Genomic DNA, 19896 nt, shown 5'->3' on the forward strand with positions numbered 1-19896 from the left:
AGAGAGGGCGGCAGGATGGTGCTGCTCCGCCTGACCGTCAAGGTCGTCCCTCGCGCGGTGGAGGGCGAGGAGGCAAAGGACGCGGACGGGCTGAAGAGCACCAGCTTCCTCATGGTCGTGCACCGGCCGGACCAGATGAGCCTCGGAGAGCTGGCCTGGAGAGTCTCAGAGCAGTGGAAGAAGCTCCGGCCAGAGGCTGAGTAGGCCTGCCTGTTCTCTTTCTCTGTTTTTGCTGTTTTCGCGGTTGCTAACCTAGGATTTTACAGGCCGCTGGTGATCAAGAAACTCCTGGATGACAACCACGATACGGACGAGCTGGACGCCGATTTGACCGTGGCAGACGTGTTTATAGACTATGGCAAGGCGCGTGCAGACGGGTTGGACCAGCGGGGGGCCCTGCGAGTCATCCAGAAGCCGACGAGCACTCGGTCAGTCCGCTACGGCTCCGTCGTCCAGGACTGGGACGCCATCACAAACCACCACTCCCGAAGGGCTGCGAGGCTCTCGAGACGGAAGCTAGCGCATTTCCCCATGGCCAGTGGTCTAGCTTCAGCTTCTCCCGTCAAGAACCATGTTGCTGCCGTCAATGGGGGTGGCATTCCGTTGGAAGTCGCTGAATCAGTCCATCCGCTTGGCTCTATCGAAGAAGAACCAGCAGCTACGGAGTCACACCAGCGCAGAGAACCCTCGCCGGCTCTTGCGGAACGAGAATTGACGCAGGAAACTACAGACACCAACGCCTCGAATCTACGGTCATCCCCTCTGGATGCTTTTCCTAGCTCCACACGCCTTCCCAGGCATCACCGTGCTGAGCTAGGAAAGGATGGTGACATGCTCATTCCAGGGGTTCATACTTCACTGCTTTCTAGTGAGTGGCCGCTGGATATATACTTTGTCCTGCCTTTCACTGACTTTAAATACACAGATCAAGCTGCCCTACGGAACTCGAAAGGGGCCAAAACCTCGCAATCAGCCATTAGCGGTCGTCCATCTCCAAGTGCTGCCCGCCAACCAAAGAGACCAAGGACTGCCGATAGTGAAGAGCTGTCCGGAAACACTTCATCCCTGGCTGCTAATCAGAGGTACCCAAAACATGCAAAACGACAAAAGATTGCCGAGACGCCTGCTTCAGAGCTAGAACCTGAAGATTATGAGATGCTCGATGCTCACCCGCCGAGAGCTAGTATAGAGAAGTCCCAAACCCTCCCGTATGCCCATAAAGGAAAAACAGATGCTCGACAGAATTCTCAGAAGGCTCTAAGGGAGGGTCCCAATGGGGCACCTGCTGTCATTGATCTAACTTGCACGTTATGCACAACAGAAAGCAACAGTAAGCCAAAATCAAATCAGATAGGTTTAGGCATAACCGCCAGCCCCCCTAAGAAGCGCACAGTTGACAAATTAGATATCCATGAAGACAACTCCAGCGCAATCCTAACCCCCAAGGCGTCTGGACACCCTAACCGCCCTCGCTCTTCTGACATGCATCAGATATCCCCCGATCTCACTCAAGACGCGCCCTCTTCGGCAAGACTAGCTAATAACAAGAAAGCCGTGTCGAGTAGAGATGCTAAGGCTGATGCAAGAAAGAAGACAACCATGCAGTCGGGCAAGGCTTATAGCCGCGATTTCAGCTCAGTCACAGCCGTGAACAGGAAATGGACTGATAAATTTGATTGTCGGGTAGCCGGCTATAACAGGGAACGAGCTATTTCCCATTTGGATGACATAGTTCAAGCCGCAAAGGAAGTTGATGACTCTCAAGACCAGATACCAAGATTGGAGAAAATACTTGATGAATTGGACAATCTTCCAAACTACGCCGGTAAGGGTAAGATACAGGTTAGGAAGAACGCACACAGACGAATCAATCGGTTATTGGAGACTCTCGAGGTTATGGGTCAACCAAGGCTTAGCCGGGAGGAACCTCAACATCATGAAGATGAGGTGGATGAAGAGTCCAGTGGGGAAGAGAATGAACCCCGATCTGGGGGTTCCTCCTCTACCGAGAACGATTCAGAGAAAGAAGTAGATGAAAAATCTACAGCCGCCAAGTCAACAGCAGTCAATACAGACGAGAAGAAAGGTGCAAGTGACGGTAATGGGAGCGAGAGCGAGCGCGTGCACAGTAACGAAGAGAACTACAAGGGGAGAAGTGATAGTGAAGATGGTTCGGAGAAAGATGATGAGGAGAACGAGGAAGAGAAGCAAGATCGTATGAGGCTTCGAGTATGTGTATCTCCCTCTCTCTCAGATCCCGGCGATGAGAGCCTGTCCGCCACTGGGCCTCGACGATCTTCTAAGGGGACTGTCCGTGATAAATCCCCATCTGTCTACTCAGTTCCTTTGTCCGGATCTGAAGCCCCTGAGCCCGAGTCAGATAAATCTGAAAGCGGTAGTGATAGTGGCAGTGAAGAAGACGAGGAGGATGATGAAAGCACACCTCGTGCCAAAGTAGTCTCGAAGAAGACCCCCAGCCAGGAATCATCTGCTGCTTCCGAGTCTAATGAATTGGAGTCGGTTGGCAAAGGAAATACTTCTGAATCGAGAGCTACAACTCCATCAGAGAAAGATACTGATATTAAACCCAACGGGACCCAGCAAGATCAGGTAGAAAGGGAAGAATCTGAGAGATCTGGTAGAAGTTCCAAGGAAAAAGAGGCAATTGAGAGCGATGAAGATGGTGAAGAAGGCAAAGATGAAAAATTTGAGGATGCGAAAGAAGGCTCTGAATCTGACGAAGAATCCGACTCGGCAGGTGAAGAAGCAGCCGCATCCAACGCGGATGCATCAAAAATGCCAGCAGCAAAGAAACAGGTCACTGTGTTTGAAGACTCTGACTCTAGCTCTAGCTCCGAGTCCTCTTCTACCTCAGAAGGATCAGATATCCAATACCGCAAGCCAAAACCCAAGGACGATGGCACTGAGGCGGCACAGCAGCCCGCTACCGAACAAGACATGCAAAACAGATTGCCAACTGCTCCAACGCCTCGCAAAAAAAAGGTACATGTGTTGAAACGATCTCAGACACCGCTACATAGGCCATTCCGGCCACGGCAAGACTCGGCTCACAACAAGACGAATCCAGCCAGCTCTCCACTTGTGGAGGACAAGTCGAACAGACCGGAATTTATCACCTTCTCCCAGCCTACGCCAACTGCAACCAGCCGCTCATCAGCAGTGGCTAACGGCACCAGGCCCCGATCAACACCCACAGGGTCGAACCCAGAGCGCAGCAACAATGGACTTAAACGCCTCCTCAAGGGCAAGTCTACCAGGAATATGTTTGGGAAACCTAGTTCACCGGCTATCTGAGCTGTGTAGTGACAGACTGGAGCATGTGGCCAGGGAATAAAAGAACATTGAGCAGGAAGATCCAGCGAGTCCATTTGAATAATTCATGTGAAGCATTATACCCTTTCTTGATGTGCAGTTGGAGGAGAGAGGAAAAGGGGCTCGTGTCAGTTGAAGCATGTGTATCCTTAGATGTATGATATCAGGCTCTTTTAGCCGTCTCCGGAAGAGCAGAGCTTTACACAGACGAATCCATGTAGTTTAACCGCTTGATACCTGCAGACCTTTCATCGTTACCTACGCAGAGCTCTCTGGCTAAGGAAGCGCGATCTGATACTCCGTACAGGGTTGACATCCTGTGCCTCTCTACCCCCCTGAAACACAGCCTCTCATGCATGCATCAGGCGGCTTACATGTCTTCTTCGGCTCTTTCATTTTCTTTGCATAAGCTGCAACCATCGAAGCACCCTATATCAGATGTTGGCCCGGCAGAGTTGGCGCTATAGATGTACATTATTGAGTAGACTCGGCGCATAGATAGATAGATCTACAGTGACCGATGGGAGAACATCGCCCCCCCCCCCCCGTACGTACCAACCTAACTACCTACACATACCACACCCCCGGCCTGTCTATTTCCTGTCTTTCTAGCATCCTGTGTCTGACTGGGACCCGTGTCGACGTTCTCCTGGGTTACTAACATCTAGTTATCTGGCGCTTGATATTTCGAAAGCCTGGCATTAGTTCTGGGCGATAGCTAGTTATACGAAGTTCAGCCCACCAAAGTCTGCTCTCACAGTCAACCACCACCGCAGGCATATATCCAGCCATCGACCAAGCTCACCGGGTACATAGCATAGCTACGCGCATAGCTCGAGACGGGATGGACCTTGATCTCTGCTTCACCGTCGTTCAGCCGGCGCCCGACGGCTACGAGTCTGCTGTTCCCTTGGTCCTGATCCACGACGGCGGCGGGACAAGCGTCAACTACTACTACCTGCACTCCCTCGACCGCGCTGTCTACGCCATCCAAAACCCCAGTTTCTACTCCGGCGAGCCCTGGGAGGATGGCATCCCCGAGATGGGAGCGACTTACGCGCGTCTCATCCGATCTCATGTCCCGGCTGGCCCAATATTGCTAGGAGGTGAGATTTCATTTCCGTCGCGCGAGGGGCATCGCATATACTGATTCGTCCTTTGGGAGGGCCGAGCAGGCTGGTCTCTGGGCGGCATGATCTCCCTGGAAATCGCCAGCATATTCTCGAGACAGTCCTCCGAGCTGCGGGTGCTCGGCATCGTGATGATTGACAGCGTGTATCCTCTTGCCCCGAAGCCAGCAGGCCGAACGATCGTCCCGCACAAGCTGCAGTTCGGGAAATATACAAAGCCAGAGACACAACGGTTGTCTTCCAACTGTATGGCCCAAGCCGTTCAAATGGCGCAAACCTGGACGATGCCCGTCTGGCGGGGCTGCTCTGACGAAACGGAGTATAATCGTCGAGCGGCTTTTGAAAAGGAGCTGTCTCAGAAGATGAAGTCGAAACATCCAGAGTCTGAAGAGCACAACGAAATCTCGATGAGGGACCTTGCCGCCTTACCACAGGCAATTCTCCTCCGTTGCAATGAGACGGTTCCGGTTTCTACACCAGAAGACCCTACTGCAATGTGTCGCGTTGACGTGGCTCGCGACTCGGAGAAGCTCGGCTGGGAACAGTACGGCTACGACTTTATCTCAGCCGTCCTCCAGATCCCTGGCCATCATTTCAATATATTCTCTGATGAATATGTAAGCCCCCGAAAAAAAAAAAAAAAAAAAAAAAAAAAAAAAAAAAAAAAGAAGTTCCCGATTAAGTCTGAATGAATATGTTACTGATCCTATCTTCATCCAGCTTGATGATCTTACATCCCGTATCAAAGTGGCTTGCAGGATGTTAGAAAGAACTAATATCTAAAAAGTGCCTGCTGGCTCTTTATCCACGGATTACCTTCTGCCTTTTTTGAATCCATGAACCGCAGTTTGGCATAGCAGAAACCTAAAGATATAGAATACAAGTGGCAAATTGGAAAAGTTATTAGTCTCTTTTATGATATTTTCAACAATGACCGGACTGCCGGAATGCTTCCCTCGCGCCAAATTGAAGAACTGTCGACCTCGCCTCCTCCAACCTTGGAGTGGCAGTACTTGAACCAGAAACCGCAAGTCCGGGGTTAGTACTTTGGTGGCTCGTCTACTCCGCATAACAAAAATTCCGGGATACCATGGATTTGAAAAGCGTATGTCGCCCCTGATCAAAGAAGGTTAAACATTACCACTGCTTTAATTGAAGGGATTGACCCCTTTTAAGTGAAATGACTAATTACAATACCATAAGAAAGGGTGGGAGAAAGGCCCTGCCTCTTATCTCAACTACCTCTCAGCAGCCGTTATGGTACCCTGAAAAACAAAAGGTTCTTGCCAGTCATGGTACCTTTTTATACACCCACACCCTGAAAATTCGTCCGTATATAAATCGAAGAAAACCCTATGCTCAATATAACAAAGAAACGAACAGGAACGAAGATACAACAATGCCCAACTCATCATTTCTCACTAATCTTGCTGGCCACTAGCTTACCCTTTAACCTTGCCTGGACACCAATGGTCTTCAGGTTCTTCGGCCGGGGAATGAATAGGTCGTGGTGGATTTGGATATCATCCAGTGTGGTGTCACACATTTCAAAGTCAAATCGTCGGAATATCGTGCTGGCAGCAATGAATATTTCTGCCTTTGCAAGACTGTTAATCCGTCAGTGAACAAAGCCACCAGCAACCAGGTGATTTTGTTGGGTACACCAACGATAGGTGCTACATATAACCATTTATCACGATTGGTCTACTTACTTCATCCCAAGACATCTCCTAGATCCGGAGCTAAAGGAGACCATATACTTTTCCAGATATTTCCGCTCTTGAAGGTCAAGCCACCGTTCGGGGACGAAGTTATACGAGTCGGGGAATATTTCTTCGCTATGATGCATGATCACGGAAGACATCCCCACCGGTGTCTGTTTCAGAATCCAGTGTGTTAGCCTTCCCCAGGAGAAAGGTGGACCTATAACCTTGGCATGGATGTATTCTCACCCCCGGCGGGATAGCGTATTTGCCATATTCAATAACGTCTCGGGGCGATTTTCGTTGCAGGCGAGTGCTGACACCATATGAGAGCCTGCTCAAGCGCCAATATAGTTGGTTAGCATTGCACGAATGGCCGGATTGATGAAGCACATGCCGTACCTTAAACCTTCGAGGACAACCGAAGACTGCGGGATTTTTAAATGGTTAGCTTTGTTCTGATGTTTGGTTTTTGTCGCGTGGGCAACCCAACTTACCAGGTACGGGAGACTCTCAAGCTGGCACAGCCTGATTTCAGCGGTCGGGTCAGGTTCAGCCTCCCGAAGCTCTTCCCTGAGCCTCCGAAGCTTCTCTGGATTCCGCAAGAGATGGAAGGAGATAACGGACAGGCAATTTGAGGTTGTCTCTGTTCCTGCGCCAATGATGGAACGGACTTCTTGGGTCAACCTTGCCGGACGTTTCTCCTCGCCGCTGAGCCGGGAGTCGAATATCTGGTCGAATACGGTCTTTTTGCGCCCAACAGTTTCTTCAGAGCCCTTCTGTTCCCTCTGACGTTCGTACTGGACCTCGTCTATCCTTTCCCTACAACGTTCTGCCAACGTATAGAACAGTTTGAGGCCAGGATTCAGGGACATTGTGAGGGATTTTGGGAGCATCTTCAGCAACGACAGCACCCAAGTCAGCTGTCTTGAAACCACTGACATCTCGGATGCGTCTCTAAGCACCTGGCCCCAGTTGGGGTACCAGTCTGGAGCTTCAAGATAACCGTAACATCTGTCCATAGTGAACGTGGTGATCAGATCTGTGGTCAGACAGGTATAACCGAGTGACAGCGGCACAGTACCGCCACCTGCACCAAAGTTCTCGATCCGGCTGCATAACTTTTTCACAAGGCCTTGGATTAGGCTCTCCTGCTGGAGAACCCGGCCTCTTGCAAAAAAGGGGTTCATGGCACCCCGCCTCAAGCGATGAAGCTGATGGCTCTCCGTGCCAAAGGACGAAAGAGGAAAGTCAAAGGGCTTCAGGTAATAATATTCCTTGTCTCGGGGATTGCTGTGTGAGTAGAGAACATTGTAGAAGTGCGGATCATTGATATGAAGTTCTCGAGGGCTGATGCGAATTATAGGCCCTAAGAATGAAGGAACCATTCAGCATTTCTCTCTTTGCTGTCTTCCCTTACCGGGTATATTCCTTGTCGATAAACGTACCATATTTCTCATGCAGCTCCTTGATTTTGAAGATGTATCGACCCTTGAGGATGGCATCATAATAAAACTCATAGAGGTATGTCACTGCGGCAATCTTTGGGCCAGGAAACCTGGACAATGGTGAGAAGTGCAGTTGATATACGACACTGCCAATGACGTATGCGAATACCGAAACAACAATCAATGCAAACAGATGCATGGGGAGGATGGAATGAATGTCCATGTTGACAGGCATATCTTGTCCTGTAGGGGGAGTTGGGAAATGGGCTCTGAAACCAGGCATCTATGAAGAACAAACACACGACGTTCAGGCTGCTTAAATAAAGGCAAACAATGATGGGACTCTTGCTGAATAAATTTTCATTTCTCTCGGTCTTCGTTGCAACCATGAGCACAAACGGCGGCAACTAGCAGGAGTGTGCAATACATGAGGTATAGTGACAACTACCAGGAGACAACGGCCGGGTCTCGCTCTACGTTGAAGGCAAAGTCTCGCGTTTAAATGTTGCATGAGACCCATGGCTTCGTCTGCGGCTTTTTTTTATCTTTCTTTTAATTTTCATTTCCATTCCTTTTTTTCACTTTCGTCTCTTTATTATTTCTTATTCCTGGTCTGCCTTCCTCACCCTCCCTCCTTACACTTTCTGCAATGGACATGCATACACAATACTTCATCTCAGCCACGAGAAACGGATGAAGGACAGTATGACGTCTCAGACTGCGGCCGCATGTGATGGCTTTTTTTACTCTTCATTCTTTTTTTCAACATGCAGAAGCAGTGGTAGTTAGGCAGCCCGCGGGTGTTTCAATACAGTACCGTCTGAAGCCTGCCGAACAACCTTACGCCGTTGCACACCCAATGCAGCCGCCCCCTGTACGGAGTATGTATGTCCCTCTTTGCCATCCCTGACGCCGGATACCCCCCTCTGACCCAAGTCACAGGCTTATAAATAACGTCCCACGACAGACCCAAGGTTACTGCAACTTAGTTAACATGTTATATAACCAGAGGCCGAAGTTACGCATGGACGGATACTAGCTTGCAAATATCCCCACTAACGTTCTAGCAGGCAGTTAATTCCTTGCTTCCGTAATGGCAAGATTGAGTTGCGGGAGGTCAGGGCTCTAATTCCTGCATGATTTATGGAGCCCGGGGATACGGGGCAAAAGAAGCTAGAGGGTGTGCGGAAGGACATGGTCCTCCGAATGAAAGCAACGAATTCACTGGGAAGCGGATACTGGCGTAACTATCTAAAGACCAAACAAAGCCTTCCCCCAAGAACACTATCAAGGCAATAGGGAGCTGAAATAGCAGGTTATATGCCACTAATGCTTCCAACCCTGCTCCTCCTCCACCCCTCTTCTCAAGGCTTTTAGGCCTAGACGCCAAAAAAGATCACCGTGTCGATCGGATTGGCTGCTGAGAAAGCTCACCAAAACATCGTCCTAATGGCTTCCAGGAGGTGGCGCTTACCAAAATGGACTGGTAATTGCCCATATTGCTGGGATCTACGGGGTGGAATTGGGTATCGTCGTCGGGGATCACTGTTACCTGCCTCTGCATGAGCCAGAGTGCTGGGATATAAAAACCAATGACATCTACGATACTCCTGCACCCAGCATTACACGGTTGAGTAGCGCGTGTATTTGAACCAGATTTTAATTTCGACAGGGAATTAAGCGGTGCAGGAAGGCCAGAAAAAGCAATATCACTTGAGCCGGTTCCAATGGGGAAGCCCCCATCATGTATGAAGATACGGAGCCCACTGTATACAATACACAACTCACCAGTAGTTATACGGAGGAAAGCTGACATTGCATGTTCATGCATTCCACAAACCCCGATACATGGGGGGCAGATCTTCTGGTTCGTTATTATTCACCTCCGTCCAATCATACCATATGGACATCCTACTGACACCACTGATAGGCCACGTATACATCCGTTTAGGTCTCCCTTCCGGCAGTTGACTGCCAATAAGAAACTGTCGTCTCCGGATGTATCAGCCTGTCGACAAACAAGTCTTTCCAAAGATGTATCACACTTCATCCCAGCTTCTACCAAGGTGGTCAAGCGATATCAGCCCTCCCATCTCAAGAGAAGTACGAGTGCTCTCGCTTGCTACAACGGAACAAGCCCAATCGCCGCAAGAGGAAGTTATCGATTGATTGGCCTATGGTCTCTGAATAGGCGTTCGCAACAACTCCAGCTTGTGTGTGGTGGTATAGCGCCGAGCTAGGAAATAGGAGAGGGAGAAACCATTCGACAGACTTCACAGCAGATTCATGCCACGATCCCTTCGCTGGCTGCCGGACTGAAGAGGGGATGGATGGTGGGACGGTTCGGAATCGGGGTTAGAGCCCAACTATCAACCCTGCACTAAGAGCGCTCTGCGGCATGCACCCCCCTCAAAATGGTGCATAAGGCGTTTCTAGTCCGGACAAGGAATGTTTGTTACGCCAATTTTGGTATATTGGATAATGGAAAACGAAGAAAATAGGCCGGTTGACACCTCTGATGTGTCGTCAGCAGGTACGAAGGATGCATATCCGGTGACGTGCGATTCTGTGGAAGGGGAGCTGAATTCGCTTTCAGCCCTGGGTATGAGAAGGTCATAGCACTTGACAAAGGCATCGTGCTGTATAATCAGTTCTAGATCAGCCCAAGGGCAAGATAGTGTCTGGCATTGGCCTTGTACGGAGGTCACATCCCAGCGGATATATTCCGCATCTTTGGGGATGGTTCAGGCCTCCAAACCTGGAACGACTGTTGGGCGATATCAAAACGCCGACAATCCCGTCCATTTGATGATGGGTGTCCTCATGCCAGGATAAATGAGAGAAATCCTTGCATGTGCAGAGCCGCGGATTTGGAATGAAGATTGACCACGGCCTGTCTCATAGAATACTGCAGGGAAATCAATCGAAGCAATGGGACATCCTTGCAAAATATTCAACCAGGACGGCAGATAAACCGCCCGTTGGCCTTCTCTCTTTTCTCTTTTCGCCTTTTCCTTTTTCCCCTTTCCCTTCTGTCCATATCAAATAATAAGCAAAAAAGAAAAGAGAGGAGAAAGAGAGGAGGCAAAACCAAGCGGCAGCCCTGTTTTGCGCATGGATGTGAAACTCCACACTATAGTTAGCATACAGCCATCCACACAGCAGCAGCACCAAACGAGCGCCGAGCTTCAGTAATGATGAAATCCATCCATGCTCCATGTGGCGGAACAAAGAGAGATAGAGATGGCAAGCGCTCACGATAGCCCAGAGCCCGCTCAACCCGCGTTTGCCTTGCCTGGCCAGCTACAGGGATGTTAGCAATCGCAAACTAACTAGCTGGCGACCCAGAGTTTGGATGTTGATCATGGCTCACGATTCTGGAGTTTCCGGGGAACTACACGGCCGGCATGCAGGGAATCCTCCGTGTCTGCTCTTTTGCTACCGGCCATTTGAGGACGTGAAGTCAACCACCGAGAGGAAGAAAGAAACCTAACAACATACATCATCGCCGGCAACGAGGTTTGGCTAACAAAGCCATAACTAGTTACCTAATTATTAATAGCAACCGGAACTAACTCCGAGTGAAGGAAAAAAATATAGTTAACTAGTTAGCTAGTTAATTCACCGAAAGCCCTACTTGGCTCTCTGGTCACAGCAACTTCAGCCTCCTGTACTTACACGGAGTAGGGACGGAGTACAGGGTACGGAGTATGTCACTCCCCCTTCGAGGCATCCGGGCGAGTAGGGCAAGCCATCATGCATTTGTGATCGGCTGTTGACGTGAAGGAGCAATACGAGAACAGCCAACCTGCAGCTTGAGTCACTTTAGAGTGCACAGCAGCAGCAGGCAGACCCAGGTTAATAGCCAGTTAAGCTAGCAACGCATCTGCCTCGGCAGTTCCAAATAATACAGCACAGGCACCCATCAGAGAAACATACCCGGCACAACAGGCTGCGCTTCCGCTCCGTACCACTGCTGCGAACAGCATGATGCCCGATATCCAGTTCCCCGGGGCGGTTATCCCGCTCCAACGTGGTGAGCGTAGAGGCCAGGATCACGGACTTGAACCTGCGGATGAGATGCTTCCAGCGGATGCTGCGGGCAGACATGAGTTTGCTCCCACTACTCGCAGGCGGCAGCTTGCGGTTTTGATATGCAGCTTCCTAGCTGTTGCCATGACCATAGGCCCAAATTTTTCTTATGGCGTCTTCCAGGAATACTACGTTACGAGCACCGACAGCGTCTTGGACCCATCAGAAGCGAAGAACCGAGCAGCGGTGGCCTTGGTTGGTACGCTCGGTGCTGGGTTGACCTGGAGTGGCTCCATTGTGATCAATCCTCTCGTGAGCAGAGTGAGCGGCAATGCAAATCAGAAGATTGCAACTGCAGGATGCTGCCTAATGAGCGCTTCGTATGCACTTGCTAGCTTGTCCCAGAGGGTCAGTGAAAGCAAGCAGCCCCATCCTACTCCATACCTCCTTGCATTGTATTCCACAAGCAATGTACTCTCTCTCTCTCTCTCCCCTTGCATACCAGCTATTTCGATTTGATTGGATGGTCATTGCATCCAGTCTCTTTAAATAACCGAAAAGCCATACCCAACGCTCTGGTAAACCACAAACAATAAACTAACTATAAACAAAAAATGTAGCTATGGCACCTCTTATTAACCCAGGGTCTACTATACGGAATGGGTAGTTCCATGGTTTATTTTTCCCATCCTTAGCGTTGCCCCCGAGTATTTCGATCGCCATCGTGGAGCTGCTATGGGATTTATTCTGAGCGGCGCTAGTATTGGGGGACTGGTCCTCTCCCCCCTTGTCCGAACGCTTCTGGGCGTCATTGGTGTACGCTGGACACTACGAGCAATGGCCCTTGCAAATCTGGTCATCACTCTTCCAGTTGCAATATCTGCTCCTCCAAGCCGCAGCATGGCCAGAAGACCAACGCTGGTCAACATACGACTTGCAAAGAAGCCTGCATTTATCCTACAGTCTCTTGCCGCCTTACTTCAGGCGAGCGGAAATTTTGTTCCAATGACGTTTTTACCTGAGTTCTCAACCGTTATCGGTTATTCTGTTTCCTTTGGTGCTACGCTTCTTGCTGTTAATAATGGCATCAATGCAGTGTCACGAGTCCTTATGGGTGTTACAGCAGATAAGCTAGGGAGGCAGAATACGCTGGTCCTGGGTGTTGCTGGAAGCGCCGCGAGTGTATGGTGTCTATGGCTCGCGGCTGCTGTTAATGGAGGAAAAGCCGCTTGGCTCACATTTGTGGTTGTGTATGGAATCCTAGCAGGTTCGTATAACTAATACAGCCATCAATCCTCCCTCCCCTCCCTCCAATCGACATAATTGCTCCGGGATGACTGCTAACAGTTCCGTGATAGGTGGTAAGAGCCGACCTAACCCTTTTTATTCCAGCGGCCTAACTACGACATTTTAACCAAGGAAAGCTTGACGCTAACTTGGGGATGTGTAACCCTCAATCCATCTGATACTTAGCATTCAACGCGCTCTTTCCAACCACAATCACGGAAATCTTTGGCGTGCATGCCTACGCCTCTGTCAATGGCTTCCTCTACTTTGTGAGAGGTCTCGGTGCACTCTTTGGCTCCCCCGTTGCTGGTTTTATCCTGGGGGATTCTCGTGTCCCTTCGCCGGGTCAGGAGACCTCTACTCTACTACATGATTATCGGAACCTCATTTGGTATGATGGAGGCCTTCTCTTGGCCTCATCCCTTTGCGTGATTGGGGTACGTGGTTTTGATGCACTAGAGAAACGCAAGTGGGCCTGGAGAGCATAGTGTGTCTATTCCAAGGTTTCAGAGTAGGCCAATGTGTGGTACATGTATAGTTATGGACCTACCATTTGCTCGACAGGCCAGTGGTACGAGTATGGCTATACCACCACGGAGCGCATGGTAATGAGCAAGCTCAGCATAGATACTACAGTTATATGCTAGACTTTGTACTGGTGAGTATTGTTGATAGATAGCCATTCATAAAGCAAAAGCCCCACTCATATCATACAAAATACAAAATCTCTTCTACTTTGAAATATTCGAATACGCCCAGAATAACAAGATATGTCCGCTTCAATATCATTCTAAGGTAGATATGTGCCATCGAATATAAAGACATCATCATGCTAGGTATCAGACAAACCATCCATCTATGTCTATCAAACTCGTTTTTAAAAAAGAAAATAGACGATTCTCATCCAAGGAGAAGCGGTTCTTCTCTTTTCCATAACATGGTTATGGGCCTCCCAGTCGATCTCACGGCGTCCAGCGTCGACATCAACATCTCGGAGTTTCAACCAGCTTTTGCCTTTCCAGATATGGGCACACAGCCAAAATAAAATAACAACGGGAACAGCTAGGTAGGTCTTGAAGAAGCCTTTTGCGTTATTCACGCCTCCACCAAGCGGCCAGACAGCGGTATAAAACTGTGGGATAACGTTAGCCATTGCAATGCTACCAGTCCGTAAGGGGCCCCTTTTTTTCATGGCGAGAATGAAAGACATACCTGGGCAATGAACACCAGGCCAACCATTATAAGCCCAAACCATGACCCCCAGACGCCAAAAGCAGCCTTGAATGGTATTTCATCCAAGGAGTGTCCCTGGAGTTTCCATGCGGCGCGGAATCGGATATGTGAGTAGCATATCTACAAACATGTTAGGTCTCGACTAAAAGAGGCGTTGACTGAATGACAGGAGAAAGGGTGATAGAACTTACACTTCCCCAGGTAAACAGAGATGCCAGACCAGAGAGAGCTAGCAGCCAGCCGAAGATCTCCTCGCCGCTGGCAGTGATATTGATATAAGCAAGGAAGCTGACAAGAATCATAGCAACGGTAGAAACAAGTGGTCTTCCGGCTCGATCGACATAGCGGAACATTTTGGGCGCATAGCCCTGCTCAGCAAGTGCAGTCAGGGTTCTGGAGCCACCGTAGACGCCTGAGTTGCCAATTGAGAGCACAGAAACCAGAATAACGACGTTGAGAAAGCTATCAAAGCCTGTGAGACCGGCGTCTTTTGCAATGATAACCATGGGAGACGCTGCCACGTCGATCAGACTACCGCTACCAAGGAGACGTTTTTCGGTGTAAGGCACCAGCAGGCCCACGAAAACAAGGGAAAGGATATAAAACAGAGTGATACGCCAGAACACCTGCTTCACTGCTGACGGGAGGGACTTGAGTGGTGTTTTCGACTCGGCTGCTGCTAATCCAACCAGCTCTGTTCCCGAGAAAGAAAAGGCTGCGGTCACGAAGACGGCACAAACGCCTGGTGAGAATCAGTCAGTACGTTGCATGTCCATTGAATGAATGTACAGCAGAAGTGCTATTGGGAAAGTAGACATGTCTCTACCTTTGAAGCCATTGGCAAAGGCTCCTGGGTCTTGCCAGAGCCTGGCGCCCCAGTACTCGTTATATTTGCCGTACGAGGGTCCTCCTCCGAGAACACATATCAGGGCTATGATCATGAAGATTATTATTGACACCAGCTTCAGACTGCTGGCCCAGAACTCTCCTTCACCATAGCCCAGCACGCCAAAGAGATTGATTATGATAATGCCGACGATGAACACGGTAATCCAGACTGCTACGCTGACGTTGACTCGCCAATAACCGATTGTCAGAGCAGCAACCGTAAGTTCAAGCGGTAATATAATAGCCCACTGGAATATGTAGTTCCAGCCCATTGCAAACCCCCAGGACGGATCGATAAAGCGAGCGGAATACGTATAGAAACCACCAGATATGGGGTATAGAACCGCAAGCTCGCCGAGCGCATGAACGACATTGAACATCATCTATACGGCATTGGCAGAGGGTTAGCAGCTGATGCACATAACTTCAAAACTCGGAATATAAAACTGAGAAGCCAACTGACCATGCCCGCAATTGCAAAGTCGATAACCAATGCTCCTGGGCCGCCGGCCCTCAGGGCAGAACCGGATCCAACGAACAAGCCGGCACCGATACTGCCCCCAATGGCAATCATGTGCAGATGCCGGGACTTCAGCGTCTGGTTAAACTGGTTGTGTCTGTCCTCGAGCGTTCGCTGCTTGAAAGACTCTGGGGTGCAGCCCATGCGAGTCCAGAATCCCAGCGCTGGCGATGTCTCCAACGTGCTGTCCGATACAACATCATTTTCCTTGCCGCTGCCACCGTTATCCATAGCCAGGCCCGGCTCTTTCTTCTCAAGCATCTCCATGCTGGTTAGCTGCCAGGCGCAGTAGAGAGAATCCGATGACTCAGGTCTGACAGGTTGCCCCGGGCAGATTCTTCAACCAGCGGGCAACCGTGATGTGTGTGTATATATATATATATATATTGGCACCCGCACCAACAATGCCAGGGGGCCAGGGAACATCGAGTTCGAGAGCCAGGGCACCTGGAGCCTGCAGGCCGAGCAGCGGGATGAAGTCCTAGCTGCTTTCAGTGTCGGATCAGACTTTGGGGGATGGCTTTTCGCTGTGTTCCCTTCGCTTTTTCTCTTCGCCACAGGCCCGGTGTAATGTGAGCACGAAAAGCATTCAAACTCGAAGGAGGGTATGATACCACTGGTCCTCCGATATACCAATAGTTTGGCATCGACAAGTCCAATCTATCAATCGCTATCCTGATTAAAGATACGACCATAAGCGAACGCCGTCTCCTAAGGTTGCAGGTCAGTACCAAGGGACCAGCATCCATGGATCACGGCCATCACGAATTCTTCCAAGCGGAAGAAAAACCCACTGCCAAAAAACCCAATTTCGAGTCGGCGATCAATGTCAATCACGGCTTTGCTCCTTCATAGGCCGTCTGTTGCTTAATGCCGCTACCTCGAGTCCACGATATTTTTTTTCTAGAAGAGCTTTTTTTAGCCTCCTTCACGCACGATAGGTCAGGGGTAATCCCCGTCCTTTCCATGGCTGAGGATAATGATATCCATGGGATAGGCTGGTGGAAAAGTCTAGTTAACTAGCTGGACAATGCCAGCCAGAGGTTATCAATCTCTTGGGTCTATCTCTCCAGGCCTTGGATTGAGGTTATCAAAAGAAGAGTGACTCGCTTTTAAGCGTTGAAGTACAGTATGAGTGCTACAGAGGAGTTACAAACTGAGCTGCCAGCGACAGGCAGATCCCTCCCTAAGCATCTGCAGATCTTGGGCCGGTTGAAGAGGGATACTTATGCAGCTAATTTTTCTGGCTTGAACTACAAAATATGACATGACCGAAAAATGAATTCTCCCCAATGGCTTCCACAGTTCGTACGGTCCTCAAGAGAGTTATTACTCTGAGCTTAGGGCGTGAAATACAAGGCTTCGAAGCATGGTCCGCCTGTCCTTCAAGATGTTACTTGAATATTTAAAGGGAGAATTGGCCAATGAGGCGATTGATTAGCTGCGCCGCGCGGTGCTTGACCTTGTGGATGGGAGCCGTCTATCCTCCCTTAAGATGGTTGCTAGCTCTCTAATGACCGGGATTGTTTGATACATATACGGCCTGCCATCGTGTCGTGGAGTTCCCTTTCTTGCAGACTCAGCGAAAAGAATTGTGGCTTGCAGGGGACCAAGGTCAAGAACCTGGGAGAAACAAGTCACACTGCAGAGAAGACAACGCCACGCGGTAGATCGACTCGCCTCGTTTTGTCGGCTGATGGGATTCTCCCGTCAGCCCAGCCGTTTAGCGATTGACACGAGACGACAACCAGAATGCTTGCAGGAAGGCCAGAGCCTTGGTACAAGGCCAATATAACAGCACCTCCGCGCAGTTACAAGAACAGATATCTCTGTAACCGCTAGTTCTTTTCTTTTTCTGCAACCAAGAATGTCCTATAGTCAGATGGAAGCTGTTTGTTTCTATCACCACAACCGCAAACCGACGTTTTCAGCAAAAAAGTATTAATATACATCTGGCTACACGTCTCTTGGAAAGAAAATTTTGGAGATTTAAAAATAAATACGGAGGCTAAGGACTCCTTCTCGAAACTAGTATTCCCGACGGCTCCACAGGCTGCTGGTGACGCTGGTTTTTTGGGCAATATTCGTCTTCCAATCTTCACTGTTGACGTGACAACGAGGCCAGCAGGCAAAATAGGGCAAAGGGAAGTTCGATAATAATCACCAATAATATTGCATGGGCTATTTGAACTCTCACATCCCACAAACCGAGAATTTCACTCCCTTGTTACGTACTGGAATACTGCATACTAAATCTTAGGTCCGCTGGCCTAGCCCTCTCGAAGCTCCCACGGCCAATTTTCGCACTTTTCTATAAATATCCATAGATTTCCGTGGTTCCTCTCAGGAGTCAGGAGTTGTTACATACTCAAGACACAGGATCATGTACGACGTATCCATCGGGCAATGGCAGCTATCTCTGATATACGATATAAGCAGCCACCATTCCCGAGAAGCCTTTTTTAGAAATTGTGGTTAGGAAAGCTCCGGGTGCTGCGATGCTGCGATGCTGCGATGATCTCCTTTTTTTTGCAGATGAAGTCATCGATCTGATTATATAAGCAGAAAGCCTTAATATCAACATCAACAAGCAAAAGCAGCAAACAACAAGCAAAAAGCAACAAGCAACAACTGCTAACACCAACAACTACCTGCAACAAAACACAGCATGCTCCGACGGCCACCTGCTGTGCTGGTACAGCGACACGGAAATGGATGTTTCCGTAGGCTGAGACGGTATTGCCAATTGCGCTGCTATACTGCAGCTCCTATAGCTCGTATAGCTTCTTCCGCCGTCTGTCGCAACATACCATTGACCGCGAACGTCTCTCGAGCTCCCCGCTCAACCCGCAGTCTCTCCATCCTTTCGTCTTTGCCACCCATGCTTGTTCCTCCGGTCGTCCTTATAGGATTGACAGTGACACTCTGGCTATACAAATGCGCTATGATGGTAGTCTTCCAGAATAAGATAATATATATGCCGTCTATGCCACCCTTTTCAAGGCGAGAGAAGATAGCCACCTACGAGAAGGTTTGCTGGCCAATCGTCTGGGAAGAGCAGAGGATAAATTCCCTGGACGGAGTGGAGATCGCCTTGTGTGTTGGGCGGAATGTAGCAATAATGACGGGCAAGGAAGAAAAGCAGGTGAAGGGGCCGGAGGGAGAGGTCGTTATACTGTATTTCCAGGGGTTAGTTAGCTCGTCTCTAGCTCAATCAATGCGCCATTTAATAATAGAACGGAAACTGTAGAAACGGGTCCTCGATTCCCCCTCGTCTGCCTCAACTGTCGGCCGTGCTAAAGGCATTGGACGAGCGGCCATACACCCTCATTGCGGTTTCATATAGAGGATTTTGGACTTCTCGTGGTCGAGCGTCCCAGCGTGGAATTGAGCGGGATGCCGTTGCTGCCCTAAACTGGGCCCGGAAGACATATCTCCGTCCAGATACCCGGCTTGTCCTTTGGGGCCAAAGCATAGGGGCAGGGGTGGCCACTTTTCTTGCAGCATCACACCACCGACAACATGACTGCTTGAGGCGGTCAGAACCACCAGCCTTGATACTCGAGACGCCATTTGTGAGTGTACGGTCGATGCTGCTCGCTCTTTACCCACAGCGTTGGTTGCCGTATCGATATCTCGGCCCGTTTCTACGAAATTGGTGGGACTCGGAGGAAGCTCTACGCTCGATATCTAATACTAGGCCAAACGGGACAGGCAGGAGAAAGGTCCTCGTCGTTTCAGCGGAAAAGGACGAGCTGGTCCCTTCTGAACAAGCAGATGCCATAGAAAAACTGTGCACTGGGGGTGGGATGGACGTATCTCGAACAAGGGTTCGAGGCGCATTGCATACCGAAGCTACATTTCGAGGTGACGGGAGAAACGCAGTGGTGAGCTTTTTGAAACGACTATAATTATATAGTAAATTATCCTAGCGCATGATCATTACATTAGACCTCATTAAGTATAGGAACATTCATCATGGGCGTGTCAAACATAATCGTGTAAACTAAACGCAGAAGGCCGCCGATCTTTTTAAAAAGGGATTTTCCAAGAAACCATCAAATATTCCACCCAGTAGTTTTAGAATCGACGAAAATAACAAAATAAAATAACACAAGGAAATAGGCCATAATTCATACAAGAGTGGAATTTAACATGTCCAAGATGAATTGGACGGGGTATATAGACATTATAAAGGTTAACTGAGGAAGAAAAATATCAAGACATATCAAAAAGGGAGGAATAAATGGTAAAAAAAAAGCACGAATACATGCAATAACAAATCAAGATATTGGGGACGAGTCCTTTTTTTTTTTTTTTTT

General features: G+C 49.3%; 7 protein-coding genes across 7 annotated transcripts; 5 read left to right on the forward strand and 2 right to left on the reverse strand.

Annotated features, from left to right (window-relative positions):
- Positions 1–15: 15 nt before the first annotated feature.
- Positions 16–3315, forward strand: TRV_07764 (conserved serine-rich protein; the record flags this gene model as incomplete). Its single annotated transcript, XM_003018173.1, has 2 exons — positions 16–200; positions 267–3315. 2 exons carry the CDS (start codon positions 16–18, stop codon positions 3313–3315), a joined length of 3234 nt encoding a protein of 1077 aa, XP_003018219.1.
- Positions 3316–4177: 862 nt separating this feature from the next.
- TRV_07765 (uncharacterized protein) lies at positions 4178–5506 on the forward strand (the record flags this gene model as incomplete). The annotated part of the gene is made up of 4 exons (XM_003018174.1): positions 4178–4439; positions 4509–5080; positions 5184–5210; positions 5321–5506. The coding sequence occupies 4 exons, from the start codon at positions 4178–4180 to the stop codon at positions 5504–5506; spliced, it is 1047 nt and encodes a 348-aa protein (XP_003018220.1).
- A 368-nt stretch (positions 5507–5874) lies between these two features.
- TRV_07767 (cytochrome P450, putative) lies at positions 5875–7897 on the reverse strand (the record flags this gene model as incomplete). The annotated part of the gene is made up of 6 exons (XM_003018175.1): positions 5875–6070; positions 6176–6339; positions 6416–6500; positions 6569–6594; positions 6664–7516; positions 7587–7897. The coding sequence occupies 6 exons, from the start codon at positions 7895–7897 to the stop codon at positions 5875–5877; spliced, it is 1635 nt and encodes a 544-aa protein (XP_003018221.1).
- Positions 7898–11604: 3707 nt separating this feature from the next.
- Positions 11605–12165, forward strand: TRV_07768 (uncharacterized protein; the record flags this gene model as incomplete). The annotated part of the gene is made up of 1 exon (XM_003018176.1): positions 11605–12165. One exon carries the CDS (start codon positions 11605–11607, stop codon positions 12163–12165), a length of 561 nt encoding a protein of 186 aa, XP_003018222.1.
- A 318-nt stretch (positions 12166–12483) lies between these two features.
- Positions 12484–13421, forward strand: TRV_07769 (MFS monocarboxylate transporter, putative; the record flags this gene model as incomplete). The annotated part of the gene is given in 3 exon segments (XM_003018177.1): positions 12484–12913; positions 12933–13007; positions 13120–13421. The coding sequence occupies 3 exon segments, from the start codon at positions 12484–12486 to the stop codon at positions 13419–13421; spliced, it is 807 nt and encodes a 268-aa protein (XP_003018223.1).
- A 389-nt stretch (positions 13422–13810) lies between these two features.
- On the reverse strand, positions 13811–15841 carry TRV_07770 (uncharacterized protein; the record flags this gene model as incomplete). Its single annotated transcript, XM_003018178.1, has 5 exons — positions 13811–14065; positions 14146–14286; positions 14358–14908; positions 14993–15437; positions 15518–15841. The coding sequence occupies 5 exons, from the start codon at positions 15839–15841 to the stop codon at positions 13811–13813; spliced, it is 1716 nt and encodes a 571-aa protein (XP_003018224.1).
- Positions 15842–18551: 2710 nt separating this feature from the next.
- Positions 18552–19485, forward strand: TRV_07772 (alpha/beta superfamily hydrolase, putative; the record flags this gene model as incomplete). Its single annotated transcript, XM_003018179.1, has 2 exons — positions 18552–18763; positions 18825–19485. The coding sequence occupies 2 exons, from the start codon at positions 18552–18554 to the stop codon at positions 19483–19485; spliced, it is 873 nt and encodes a 290-aa protein (XP_003018225.1).
- Positions 19486–19896: the final 411 nt, after the last annotated feature.

This window comes from Trichophyton verrucosum, assembly GCF_000151505.1.
Source record: "Trichophyton verrucosum HKI 0517 chromosome Unknown contig01153_1.f1.exp, whole genome shotgun sequence".
Classification (NCBI taxonomy): domain Eukaryota; kingdom Fungi; phylum Ascomycota; class Eurotiomycetes; order Onygenales; family Arthrodermataceae; genus Trichophyton; species Trichophyton verrucosum.